Source organism: Amphiura filiformis, chromosome 16 (genome assembly GCF_039555335.1).
Source record: "Amphiura filiformis chromosome 16, Afil_fr2py, whole genome shotgun sequence".
NCBI classification, from domain to species: Eukaryota; Metazoa; Echinodermata; class Ophiuroidea; order Amphilepidida; family Amphiuridae; genus Amphiura; species Amphiura filiformis.
Window position 1 is genome coordinate 10832614 of NC_092643.1, and position 14984 is coordinate 10847597.

Below are 14984 nucleotides of genomic sequence, written 5' to 3' on the forward strand. Positions count from 1 at the left end.
CCTGTTTTACGGGCCTGACCAACCCAGATTTTGCATTTTCAGAGTTTTTTTAGTAAATCTAAAATCATGTAAAATTAAAAAATTAAACGAAAACTTACCTGTTTGAAGTGTGATTTTAATTTTATGAATGATGGTATATAAGAGAGCTAACAGTTTTCCTGGTAGTGAACGAATGTATTATGAAATAAAATCAGCCATTTTTTGGCCAACTTATTTTGATTTTGACTGAAATTTTGTGAAAATACCCTACTTGAAAAGCCTGTCCGTCCGCCCATAAAGCAGGGTTGTCTTTTTTATCGCCTTTTAAGGCGAGTATTAAAATACTCACCTGAATGAATATAGTGAACATAACAACCATAATGGTAGTAGTAAACAGAATTGGTAGACCCATTATACGATTAGGGCACAGAATGGTTACAAGAGAGAATGCAATAGCACCACGAATACCACCGTATCCCATCACAAACTGATCCTTGAAACCAATACGAACCAGTCGGAACTGGTTGACGAGGGCGGTCTGCCAGATAACACCTGTTGATAGGAGGAAAAAGATAATGAAAGGGGAACAACTTTTGAATTATACAATAAATGATTTATTTTTACTATCTTCAACTTACAGCAGAAGATAAGGCAGAAGAGAAGAATGATACTATTCCACTGATAGCACCCCTACATAGGCCATAGCACCCCTACATAACACCCCTACTTGTGTAAACACTTGCTTGATATAGCAATAGCTCCCTCCCCCCCACCTTGGTGTCTATACACCCTCCACACCCCTGGATACATCCCTGTCTCACCTTTGAATCTACAAAACAGAAGATAAGGCAGAAGAAGATGAAGGCACTTTTCTACTTGTGTAAACACTTATTTGATATAGCCATAGCTCCCCCTCCCCCACCCCGGTGCATATACTCCCTCCACACCCCTACATATCTGTCTCACCTATAAATCTATAAACAAAGCAGAAGATAAGGCAGAAGAAGACAAAGGAACTATTCTACTTGTGTAAACTCTTATAAACTCTTACAGCCATAGCTCCCCCTCCCCACCCCAGAACACATACTCCCTCCACACCCCCTGGATACATCCCTGTCTCACCTATAAATCTATAAACAAAACAGAAGATAAGGCAGAAGAAGACAAAGGGACTATTCCACTCATGTAAGGTCTTATCGGATACAGCCGTGGCTCCCAGGAAGATGAAGATGACAGTCTCACTGATGCTGCTCAACATTTTCATGAAGTACTTAATAGTTGTATGTGACTTCTGTGATATGTTAGCTTCAACGTAAGGCTTCATAAACATGGCACAGGCAACTATCCTGTTGGTAACAAAGGCACAATAGTAATTTTTAATATTTTTGGAATAAAACCCAGGATCAAAGCCCAAATTATCCCCCACCCCTCAAGACACCCCATCCCCATCTCAGGCATGCACCTGGTAGTAACTTGCACTCTGCTCAGTTATTTTACAAAATGGACTCAACCAGTGGCGTGGGCAAAGGTCCCCCCCCCAACTTTGCCGGAAAGTCTGGGGTGATGCACCTAGTTGGGTGAAAATTCTGGATTTACCCATTAGAGCAAGCAAGGCAAATCAAAACTTTTTAAACAGTCAGGGGAATCGCGACACATGGCCCCCTACTTTTGAAAACCTATGGATGCCACTGGACTGGACACATCACCCTTACAAAACCTGGGGTCCATTTCACTAAACGTTTAACCCTTCGTAACTAAATGCACTATTCGTAAAGTTATGAATACCCAATACTAGACGTAACTTTACGAAGGGTCCCTGTAGTAAAACCCTATTATTTACGAAGGGTACACGTTGTAAGTACGTTTAGTAAAATGGAACTTACGACTCGTTGTAAGTTGGGAACGATTGCCAGACTTACGAAGCTTCGTTAAGTTTAGTGAAATGGACCTCTGGCCTGTGTTAGGAGACTATATACTTACGACAAAATGGGAGAGAGTCTAAACATCTCGGCTGTCAGGTAGGAGAGATATGACATAACAAACACAAAGATAGGCTCTATCACACGGACACGAATGGTGTATTTGGTACAGAACGCAGTAATCACTCCATATATTAGACCTATGATGATACCACCTATGCTGACTACAAAGAAAGACACGACTCCTAGGATGATGTCTGTCCCTGTTAGATTATTTTCACCAATGGCATTGAAGGATTCAAACATTCGGTAGAGAACCTGAAAAGTACATGGGAGATAAAAATGGGCAAGTTATCAGCAAAGTTATGTTCTTTGAACAAATTTTAATCTTTTCCCAGAGTAGGCCAGTGCACATAAACATTTTTTTCAACGTTTATGTGCACTGGCCTACTCTGGGGAAAGATTAAAATTTGTTCATCCTATTAACCCAGAGAACTAAGTATAATAATTTTCATAGTCATGTTTCTTTGTTCAAATTTGAAATATCCCCATATTTTTTTAGTAAAAACAAGGACATTCTATATTATGCAATTTACCCTCCTACATGTGATTGTTTTGTTTTATTTAATCTGGGAAACTCTATCAGTTGCACCGGCGTATCCAGGATCTTTTCCTGAGGGGGGCCCAGAGGGCCTTTCAGCATGTTCAGAGTTATGCGGGGGGCTTAATGGCTAAAATTGCCAAAAAACGGTTGATTTTACATGATTACAAAGTGCAGGGGCTTCAGCACCCAAAGCCCTCCCCCCTGGACACGCCACTGAGTTGACAACAGAATTTAATCATATGTTTTTCCTTGTGGCCCAAGGATTCTGATGAAAAATCTACCAATTTTTTGCTATTGAAACTTTTTAGTTTCAGATGCAAATATATATATATATCAATTTTACTCAAATTTATATAACTGGTCAAATGTACCGAAATTAATAAGAAAATGTGCTCCGTTTGATAATATTTTTTTCAAAACTTTACATTGGAATTTTGAAAGTAAAGTGTGATTTTGAATCAAGGAGCACTATGTCGAGGGTTGAGAACTATAGAAAGCCTTTGACACATTTCTGGTTCTCAACCTTAAATGTGTTGACAATATCTTAAATATTAGTTATGTATGTAAAGGTAGATAACAGCGTGTTGAAATCGGACCATTCCCCTTTAAATGTCAGACACCGTCACACCATTATTGTAAGATTAACATGCCACAGCCACTAACCTTTCCCTGTCAATTAAGAAACTACACACTCATACATTGTGGACCAACATCATGCTCTGCTAAGGGAACAAACCAAAAGATCGATGACATCCTATAAACGAAACTAGTTTCGTTTAGGGGGGAGGGGGTATAAATACTCGATTACGTTTGTCCAAAAACATCGGTCTGAAGTATGTGTTATTATTATTATTATGTCAAAATTGTCAACATTTCATTATTACGTTTCTGGCAGGGAGGGAGGGGGTCAGCTGAGAAATGAAACTAGTTACGTTTATAGGACGTCATCGATCTTTTGGTTTGTTCCCTAACAGATCAAAGATGTATGGTCTGATTAGAACTCACAATACACTGTAAAAACCAAAATTTTCCTTCTACATGTTTCACATTTTACTGATTTTGAACTGTTGTTTCTTTTTTAATTTTAAATTTTGAGCCTCGTTACATTGACTTATTATAGGGCCTATATCAGAAGCATATATTTATGTGTTTAATTTTCACAGTTGCTGTTTGGAGCAAGAAAAGCACACAGATTAATGTTGTGCAAAAAGTTCTACATTTACAGTACCTTTCACATTCAGTGACATAGCTTCCCCTTTCCTGCCCTCCCCCCATGAAAATTGTATATTAGGAACCTCGACCCTCCATGCAGTTGTAGTGTCTACAGCTGCTTCTTCATAACTTTTGTGTTTTTGCAAAGAAGAATTTGTTACAAATCAAGCAACATTCATCATATTGATATTGGTTTTTTTTTGCTTGTCAGTTTTTGGGGGTAAGTTGGATCCTCTCATGGATTAACACCCCCCCCCCCACACACACATACGACAAAAATCCCAGCCACGCCACTGTTTACGCTTTTACATTCATATTCATGTTATCCATTTCCTAACCATCTGCAAATGGATCTCACATGTGAAAGGCATATCCCATTAAAGGTGTGCGACTCCGCTGACAGCCTCATACCCACAATAGATCTCACACATGAAAGATATATCCCCTTAAAGGTGTGTGACTCCATTGACAGCCTCATACCCAAGATGGATCTCACATGTGAAAGGCATGATCATGACGGCTCATTTTCACCATGCACTTCGTACACACAGATGCCCAGCCTTTCTATAGCCCCCCGTCACCAATTTTTGACAGGGAACTAATTATTCATTTTACCAGACTGTATATAATGTAGAAGATTTTCCAATCATTTCTGATATATGGATTCAGCTCAATACACTCTTATCCTTAAGTGGTTCTCAGTGGCAGCTCCACAGAAGGGGGAGGGTCATTTTTCCCTTAAATATTTGTTTCTTTGATCCACAATCAGGACAAAATCGCACAAAAAAATCAACTCTTTTAGGGCAAAACTGAATAGCTAAATTTTGGATAAAAATTGCTATATTTTGGGCAAAAATCAACCTATGTGGCAAGAAATTGCCCTATTTTGGGTGAAAATCACCCATTTTGGGCAAAAATTGCCTACTTGTAAGAAAATTTCTTGATTTTTGCCACCATTGGTGGTTCTCACAGATAATATGAAAATGCCATACTACACTGATGCAACCCTAACCCTTGTGTAATCCACAGATATAAATATTTTGTGTAATCCTAGACTTTACTAGACTAATGTGACCACTCCAAATCAACAGCCTCATCCACCATTTTTCCTCATCAAAACTTCGAATTTGATGTCCGAAAAAAGCTCATAGTTTTCTCATTAACCCAGTAAAAAGGCAAGGATATGGTTTGTTTAGGTGGAAGAAAGTGGTAACCATGGTAACCATATGTTTTGTTTAGATAGAAGAAAGTGGTATCCACTATCCTATCGAGCATTATTCACAATGTGCTTCTTGTATCCAAACTGCTCGAGCAATACAACTCGAAATTTGGAAACAGATTATTTCAATGGATGGCCTCAACTTAATCTATTTCAGTTTGTAATGTGTTGTAATGTAGAAAACAGAATATGAAAAAATCTGACCGTCCACCTTTAACCCCAAATACCATTGCCATTTAATTTGTGTTTACCATGTGCATGATACTATAGTGGACTAGCCATGCTCAGCATGATCATGTTTCCGATATCATCCACAACCAACAGAGTACGATACCAGTATCCCAGTTACCTGATTGCATTACCCACGAAAAATTAAAATTTTGCCGCTACATCAATTTTCACTCATTTTGTGAACCTCCTTTCCAGCAAGAATTCAAATATGCTAGCAAATATGAAGGCCTTATTTAAATGTGTAAGCTGATGGAAGAAACTTTGTCAAATTTGTATAACTTTAGTGTAAAGATATATGATTTATTTGAAATTTTTGAAGTGTAAAAAGATTGAGCAAGTGAAAATGCCTGCCTTTTCAATACTGTCGCCTAAATCTGAACCAAAATGTCACATGTGTTGCAATATCCACTCGCATGTGTTACAACCTAATTGAAAGTTTCTGTGTAATTAAAAATGTGTGTACCTGGCAGAGTAGCTTAATATCACTTATGATTGCAACGTTAGGACGTATGAAATTAATTTTGGTTCTCATCCCTTCCCGCCTTAATCTCTGGGATTTGTCACTTTTTTTTTCTTTCTTTTTTTTCAACAAATATAGGCCCAATGTATGATTTTGGTCAAATTTTAATTTTGTTATTCTTTGCCAAAAATTATTACATAATATTAGTAACAACTGTCAAGAAGTTTTCTGATCATTTTAAGCCAAAATAATGAGATACATGGAAAAGCCCACTTAGCCACTTAACTGTGGACCTCTATCCAGGGAATTGGCAAACAAAACCACCCAGCATTGCCAGCAAACACAAAACGTTTTCGACATCATTCGCAAAAGGTTATAAAAAGTTGTCAGAAAACGTTTAAATGTCGGGTTATATAAAGGGTATAAAACGTTTTCATAACATTAAAAAACATTTTTTGATAACCTATTGCAAATATTTTAACATAATATTATTTAAGTATTGACAAAATATTTGGCAAAAACTGTTTGCAAAAAATAGTTTACAATACCATTTTGAAAACATTTTTAAAATATTGTTGTAGTGTGTTTTCATACAAAACGTTTTAAAACGTTTTCATGACCTTTATATAATCCGACATTTTAATGTTATTAAAACGTTTTTACCTAAACCAAAACCCAAAATATAACTTGTTTAAAACGTTTTTGTGTTTGCTGGTCAGGGATCCACGGTTTGAATCAAATACACTTCAGGCTTAATAAATCAATGGGGTGGGGGGGGCAAAGTTAATTTCAGGGGTGAAAAATTACTGTAAAAAGTGAAAACTTTCATAATTTTGAGTTTTTTACTGGGGGGCAAGAGTTCTGACTGGAGGCATCCCCCAAAATATAACTTGTTTAAAACGTTTTTGTGTTTGCTGGTCAGGGATCCACGGTTTGAATCAAATACACTTCAGGCTTAATAAATCAATGGGGTGGGGGGGGGGGGGCAAAGTTAATTTCAGGGGTGAAAAATTACTGTAAAAAGTGAAAACTTTCATAATTTTGAGTTTTTACTGGGGGGCAAGAGTTCTGACTGGAGGCATCCCCCCAGTGGCGCCGCCACTGATTTTTCCGGTATCTGATCAGTTTTTTTTAATTCACCTGAAATTAGTGGGGAGCTGCAGGTTATTTGATCCCCTGCACCTAAATTATTTGGCGGGGCTGAGCCAATGCTAGCATCTCCTGCCCAGGGGCGTAGCCAGCTTTTTTTTTTTTTTTTTTTTGGGCAAAATAAAAATTTTGGGGCACAGACGAAAAAAATTACTGTTGCATCATACAATACATAGAGACAAAAGGCTGTATTGGGACGATGTGCGCGCGTAGCGCGAAAAAAATTGGTATTTTACACTATTTTCGCCCTTTATCAGGATGGAAAGGGCTTAATCTTTTGCAATATCTTGGCGTAGCCTGAAAAATTAATGTATTTTCGGGCTGAATTTCGGTGAAAAGGGCTCCTTGCCCTTTTCTTTTCCTTTGCCCTCCTGATTTTCCCTTTTATTTTTTTTTGTCAGAGGGGCACTTTTTTCTTTCATTTTTTGTCAGGGGGCACTCTGCCCCCCCCCCCCCCCCTGCTGGCTACGCTACTGGCCCGATGATTGAATGTCATAAAGATCAATGATCAATGATTGAATTATGATACGTACCACAGTGACGGCATCATTAAGTAGCGATTCACCAAACACTAAAATATGTAAAACTTCATTGACATGGATTTCTTCAAACACGGCTAAAACAGCGACTGGATCCACTGCTGATATCAAGCTGCTAAAGGTCAAACACTCCAAAAGGCTTATACCTACGTCAAAACCCACTGAAATACCGTATAATGAAAATCCGATAGTGAGCGTATTGAACAGTGTCCCGATTACTGCGTAGAGTAAAATTGTACCAATGTTTGAAAAAAATGCTCTAGCGGGCATAAAATATCCTGCTTCTAGCATAATGGGCGGAAGGAGAAAGAGGAAGAAGAGGTCCGAGCTGAGACCGCCCTTCAGTGAGTCGGGTACTCCTTCCGCGTAGGCTACAACGACGCCAATAATGAAACCGATGATGACGAGCAGGCAACTTTCTGGAAGATAGTGTGGTAGGATGGTGTAGTGAAAACCTGTAGAAGGGAAAACAAGAAAACAAATCATGAATAAACAAAGGTTCTCATCAAATGTTGATGTCTTCCAGGGCTGCAAATTTGCTGAGAATCAGAGAATCACAACAATATTTCAAGGTGGATGGATAAAATGCAATGTTCATTTTTTTTTCAGCTTCAGGAAATGTATGTAAAAAATTGTAATGTACTCATTGCAGGAAAGCAGGTATAATTCGGGGGTACTCAGTACAAATGACCATACGGGGGCGTGCAAAACATGGGTAGCATTTTCAGCCTTCTGGTATATCAATGACCCCTTTTTCAAAGCCTATTTTGGTATATGAATGGGTCCTTTTTCAAAATTTTCTCAATTTTTTCGGAAAACAGCCCAATTTTTCCTTAATCTAGCTAAAATTTTCAAAATTTTCCCAAAATTTTGGGAAAATTTGTAAAAACTAAGACAATTTTGGTAAATTCGCCAAAAATTTTGACTTTTGGTATATCAATGGGTCCAAATTTCTTGAAAAATTGGTATATTTATGGGTCTACTTCCAAAATCTCAGCGGCAGGTCCTTACCAAAACCAAACTTGAGTACCCCCCCGGGTATAATTTTTCATTGGAATACTTAGTACATGGTTAGGGACAAATTTAAAGAAAAATAAAAGACAAGGGCCCAGCATAACATTCTAACTTCATTGCAGATTATGTACTCGTTGGCCTACAATAGACATATACATTATCTCTGGTTCAGATAGATCTCAGGAATTCATTTACATCCCAGCATGGAAGGAGACAGCTAACACACCTGACCTACATATAAACATATACATAGCACAGTCGTATCGTGTTTATACTGAACACCTCACATCATCACACTTATTTCCCCAGTACATTTGATATGTCACATATCAAATGTACAGGTAGAGCCTATGTGTCACTGTCAACTGCATGGGCCACTTTTAGGCCCCAGCCCCCCAACTCAACACAAAAGTTGGCAACCATGAGAGTTACCAAATCTTTTAAAGACCCCCTTTGCAATGATTTTTCATCAAATTTACCTCCCCTTTTTCATGCAAAATCGAGGACAAAATTTGGCCAAAAACAACCCCTTTTTTGTGGTTTTCAATGACTAGAATTTCCAACACCCATTTTCAGTGACACTAAATATTGACATAAAATGACCGGATTTTCCCAAGTACCCATTTTATCCAAATTTCACGAACCGTGCAAATTAAATACCCCCTATTTTGCTGATTTCACGGTCAAATTTCATGGACTGTCCAAATTAAATACCCCCTATTTTCCCAATTTCGCGGACCTCGATACTGGTAAAAAAAATTACCCCTTTTCCGCTATTTGGTAACTCTCATGGTTGTCAATTTTTGTGTTGAGTTGGGGGCCGGGTTTAGGCCAACAAAAAGAAATTGTTTTTTGTCCTCATCCAACCAACCCTAATCTGAAAAATCTGGAGTTTTTTTACCAACCCTAATTTTGGAAATTCCAGAGAAAGTGTTTTTCCAAAAAAAATTTTGACATCCAGAAATCAGTCAAGTATAATGTATATGTGATGTATAGGCCTACCCCCCATTACTTATCCCCCTTGTCCATAAATTCAGACCCCGATTCAGACTCAAAGAATCAGTGGCATACTTGAAGGGGGTCAGGGTTGTCAACTCTCACGCATATTTGGGCGTGAGTCTCACGCATTAGGTCGCTTTCTCACGGTCTCACGCCAAGGTAGTATAATCTCACGCCTACACACTTAAAAATAGGTAGTCAAAAATGACCCTAAAGTAGTCCTTTTTGACCCCATGGCAGGGTCAACTATGCACCAAACCCATTGAAGTCATTTTTGACCCGGAGATGAAGTCAAATGATTTGACCCAAATTGTAGTTAAAAATTACTACATTTAGGGTCAAAAAATGATTTGACTCCTAAAAGAGTGATTTGAAAAATAACCCTATTAGTGTCAAAAATGACTATATCCGGGGTCATAATTAGAAAATGACCCTAAAGTAGTTGAAATGACTACATTTGGGGGTCCCGGTTTGAAAATGACCCCGGAACGTGGGTCAAAAAATGACTATATTGGTATGGGGGTCATTTAAATATGACCCTTTTAGGGGTCAATTTAATATGATGTCAACAACTGAAAATGACCCCTCTGGTGGTCAAATTTGACTTCATCCGGGTTATTTCAAATTGACCCCCTAAATTAGTCAAAATTTTGACTACCTATTTTTAAGAGTGTAGGTAGTAAAAGCTGGAAAATGAGTAAAATCTCACGCATCTTCAATATAATTTGTTGTCCCTAACACCCCCCGCTTTTCAGATTCTCAAGGGCCGTGGCTAAAATAATCACTGGTCAAAATGAACATTGCAGTCGGCAAATCCCGGTACGCCTCTGTCTCACACCAAGCAATTCAAAAAAGTTGACAGCCCTGAGGGGGCAGGGGAACATGCCCCCCCTCACTTTTGTCAGTCAGTCAGGGGAAATGCTCCAAATTGGGGGAAAATTGGGGCATTAGCTATTTAATACGGGGAGAGAAACAAGCAGTAAAATTTTGAACAGTCTGCATGGAGAATCGAGACCTGCCCCCCCCCCCCAGACTTTTGAAAACCTGTGGATGCCACTGCACTGCAAAGATTACCATTATGCAATTATTGAAACGCATGCTCAAGTAATTAAACCGAGTCAATCCATTCCAACTTCTATACTACAGTAGGTCAATTTAGAGTCAATCGACCTGAAATAAGTATCATAAAATACACGGTTTGCATGGTCAGTTTAATGGTGATAGTTGTAACATCCTAGTATTATTGATTGCAAAGCATTACTGCTTTTTCACCAAATTAATCTCATATTTGACAATTTAAGCTTTCAAAAAGTCATTGCGCTTCATGCGAATATGTTCCGATTTAAACCATATTTGACCAAGCTTCAATATGGCAAATATTTTGACTTCTGCAACTTCTCCTTGGGGGGGCATCTCCTCTCAGACGACACCCCTCACATACTAAATGGCTTCAATTGGGCCTCCACTTTGCAATTTTTTTTAACTTAATGAGGGGGCACATCCCCCATCACACATCTAAAATGTCACTCATGGAAAAAGTAGCCATTATGGACACCTTACACTTTTTGTTGAATAGTGTAAAAAGGGTGCACCAAATGGCTACAATACGACAAAATTTTCCAACATCCAAGGGGGCACATTGATCCCTCTCAGACACCCCCTACGGGGCACAAGCATGATGCGATGATTGCTTCCGAATTGCGGCCATATATTGTTTGCATACCAAAGGTAATTTGTGCCCCCTAGTATGAATGATACATAATTTAGACAAATTTGCACAAGACCAAAGAAGATCATGCAGTATCCCCTTTAAGCAAACATTCAATATTTAGAAACATATCACTGGTTGGTTTTGCTGCTTTGCTTTGACATTCAAACCGTTGTTAAGCAATTGAGCATTTTGTGAGACTATTATTAACTTACACAGTTGACTGGTTAGTACAACTTTACAACCTGAAATAGCAAAAAGGACCAACTCAACAATGTAGCCAATATGATAAAAATTAATGTTCTGTGTACTTCCACAATATAAATTTTGTTACCATAGATATGATATAGTTGCCATGGTGACCATTGTGAATGAAAAGAGATACAAATTCCAAAGTTAAAGTTGCACTCAACATGCTCAATCAAGCCGACAAGTAGTTTATGCCGTGCATAATACATGTCCCTGTCAAAATCCGAGATCGGAAAACTCAAAAGATCAAGCAAAAAAAAAAAATATATATATATAAAATGTAGGGAAACAAAGCCCCAGAACAATAGCCACTTTTGTTCATATAACAAATAAAAAAAATTAAAAAAATTGAAATCCATCAAACCATGAGGGAGAAATCATCAAAAGATGTAGGATTTACATTTTTGTCACATGTATTGTACATACATTGTACACCCCCATGTGTGGTCTCCGAATTCAGGGGTTGAGTTTTGAAAATAACCTGGGTGATACAAATCGCAGTTCTGAAATGTTATAAAGGCAGGCTTTCAGGCGTGCTATTAAATTGCACTAGTTAAGGGCTGGGGTATGAGCGTTTGGACAGTATTTATTGTGGGACATTAGAGCACATCAGACATATCGAATTGCATTCTGAATACGAAGAATGTCCTTCTGATATCAAATAATTTTGATTTTTGAAATTCGCAATGTAATACACATATTATGGCAAATGATTAAAAATTGATATTTTTGATATTTAACAGTACTCGAAGTAAACTTTATAAATCTGATGTTTTATACTTAAAGTGTATGTAGGTGGGATGAAAAGCCGACGATCAATTGAAAATTGTGACCTTTCGTATTGAAGATATGAATTTTTTTCCCAAAACACCAAAAATAAATAGGTCTTTTTGGGAAAAAATACATATCTTCAATATGAAAGCTCAAAATTTTCAATTGATCGTCGGCTTTTCCTTCCAGCTACATACACTTTAAGAATATATCATTAGATTTATAAAATTTACTTCGAGAACTGTTATATATCAAAAATGTGAAAAATGTCAAATTTTAATCATTTGTCATAAAATTTGTATTATATCGTGAATTTCAAAAATGAAAATTATTTGATATCAGAAAGACATTCTTCGTATTCAGAATGCAATTCGATACGCCTGAGGTGCTCTCATGTCCCACAAAAATACTGCCGAAACTCTTAAAATGCTCATTCCAGATCCCTTAAGAAGTTTAGGAATTCAGGTATTCCAGAAAATAAGTGCACATCCCCTATTGAGGAGTAACTTTTCAATCAATGAAATGTCTGGATTTCCAAGTTTGCTTTCTTAAAACGACTGGAATTCCAGTTGCCAATGTTACTTGAAAAAGCATGGAAATGCAATTAAATGAATGGAAAGTCCAAATTGAGGCTTCTGATTTTTAACTATTTTTTCTGCTGGCTTTTTTGGGCGGGTGCGGCGTGCCGCACCCGCCCTATATTCTCTGACTATTGACCTACTTTTTTACATGCCGCAGTGTTGAGAAAATATTCGTGCGGTTATATCCCAAACACCCACAGAGGTGATAGTTTACTGGCGAGTTTTGTAATTATTACTTGATTTTGATATGTAAGTAATACGATAAAGTCGCTCATAGGCAGTAATGTGTTTGTATTAAAAGAAATAACAAAAATATTTATTTAAGTAATAGAAATACTATTTGGAAATTGCAGCAAGATTTGCAGATGTTTTTATTTGAACAGTACCAGTTCACCAGTTTTGCTAGTTTTCCTAATCTTTGGGCTAAATTAATAGCATCGTGAAGGTCATATACTAGTATATCATTTTATACTGACAGCTTCAGTATGTACTTTTAATACAGCTTGTATGTGCATTGTGTTCAGTGTGTACATAGGCTATTTACTTTTCAAATCTTGTGACAAATTGTGCTTGCTTGTATAAGGTATTATAGACAAATTATTAGAATGCATGTGCACCAGTAGAAATGGCCCAGGTTGAATAAAATAGATAAACATATGAATGAATATTTTATTCCCTGGATTATTTTTGTTGGGACAAAATAATGATATAGTTTGACGCTTTGAAATACAGTTATGTTAATCATAATAAAGTTACAAAGTTAAAAATAATATCGAAATATTGTAAAATCAAACTTTTCCCTCATAAGTTGTATCAAAACAACATATTGAGGAAATTGATATGACAGATTTTTAAACTTTGATATGGAAATATACCCCAGCCCTGTTGTCTCACCAGAGAAGATGAGCAGAAGTCTTTCTATCTGATGATAAAAAAAAAACTCTAGGTATGATTACGAAAATGTTTTAAATAACTATTATCTACAAAAGTTTTATAACAATGTTTTATATAAAATGTTAACATAAAACCCCCAATGGGGAATAACAAACGATAAACATATAAAGTTAAAACTCTTTTAACTTTGTTTATATGTTTTGTGTTATTCCCCATTGGAAATCGATGTTGTGTCATATGTTCCCTGTTTTTAATTGTGAAGACTTACTCATTCTTTCATTTCTCTTGACAATTTTTTTTTTTTTTTTCTTATTCCTTTTAAAGGAATTTTTATTAGCCTTTAGAGACGCTTTAAAAGTCTGGATTTCCAACAATCACAACTGGACAAAAATTCTGGAAATCTGAGCTTCTCTATCTTGGGGGTATGCATCTATTTTCTGCAATAGCCCAATGTACATGTATTGAGGTCCAACCCTGCCACTCTGGTTCCATCGACAGATACTCACAAGCCACCCCCCCCCCTCCCCCAGGGGTTCTTATTGGAAAGGCGATTACAGGGATGTACAGCAGATTTGGGGTGCATTTTCAGGCTTTTTGGTATAACTTTGGGTTGCAATTTTCAGAAACTGGTTTAGAAATCGGCATTTTTCCATTAATTTGGTACAAGTGCAGACTGTTCATTATTTTGATAGTACTGGTTCCAAGTTCCTCAGTTCGCGCACAGCCGCGCACGGCTGTTAAGCAGCCATCAGGCCGCTTGCGGCGAATATTAGGACTGGTGTATTTTGTAATGAGGGCCTAACAAGTGCTATGTTTTGTTAGCAAAATTTGCACAAATATTCCAGAATTTGGCAAATTTAGTGTATATTAATTTTTTGGGTTTCTATTTTGCATATTTTGGTGGTATCTTTTTGGAATCTATCAAAATGTTTAATATCCTTCTGGAATATCCTGTACCCTTCAGGAAATTGCTTCACACCTTCCTATCCCACTCACTAGTACGGTATGCATGTTAGGCACCAGAAACAAATATGTTCGATCTTTGGATCGACCTTCGATGCTGCTTCGATGCTTGTTATTAATGAACTATCAATTAATTAATCAGAATTAACGCTAAATTTATACTGGTACATATCCCTACAGACACAAATTACTATTTTATCACAATTAGCAATAGCAAATTAATTGATTTCATAAATAACGAGGATCGACGAAGCATCGATGGTCGATCGAAAGATCGAACTAATTTGTTTCCATTGCCTTACATTTTTTGAGGGTGGGCTCTAAATAATCAAAATTGAGCCTGCCCTTGATTGAATTGAAATTGAGTACTCTTGGTTTTATTTGTCATTAGCCTATGGAAATTAATAAATGAAATAAATGAAATTTATACTCATTACATTTGACATGAAACCTATGCTTATCGAAGTTATCATAATGAAAAACACACACCTGC

At 37.2% G+C, this 14984-nt stretch overlaps 1 protein-coding gene across 4 annotated transcripts in view; it reads right to left on the reverse strand.

The window, feature by feature from the left end:
* LOC140135556 (Na(+)/H(+) exchanger beta-like) overlaps positions 1 to 14984 on the reverse strand; it is a 58656-nt gene that overhangs the window by 29526 nt on the left and 14146 nt on the right. For all 4 annotated transcript variants that reach the window (XM_072157095.1, XM_072157096.1, XM_072157094.1 and 1 more), the window contains exons 2-5: positions 7307 to 7767; positions 1960 to 2216; positions 1102 to 1325; positions 329 to 531 (exon numbers count right to left, since the gene is read on the reverse strand). In XM_072157095.1, the coding sequence (XP_072013196.1) occupies positions 329 to 531; positions 1102 to 1325; positions 1960 to 2216; positions 7307 to 7767 (1145 nt within the window). The remainder of the gene's footprint in view (positions 1 to 328; positions 532 to 1101; positions 1326 to 1959; positions 2217 to 7306; positions 7768 to 14984) is intronic.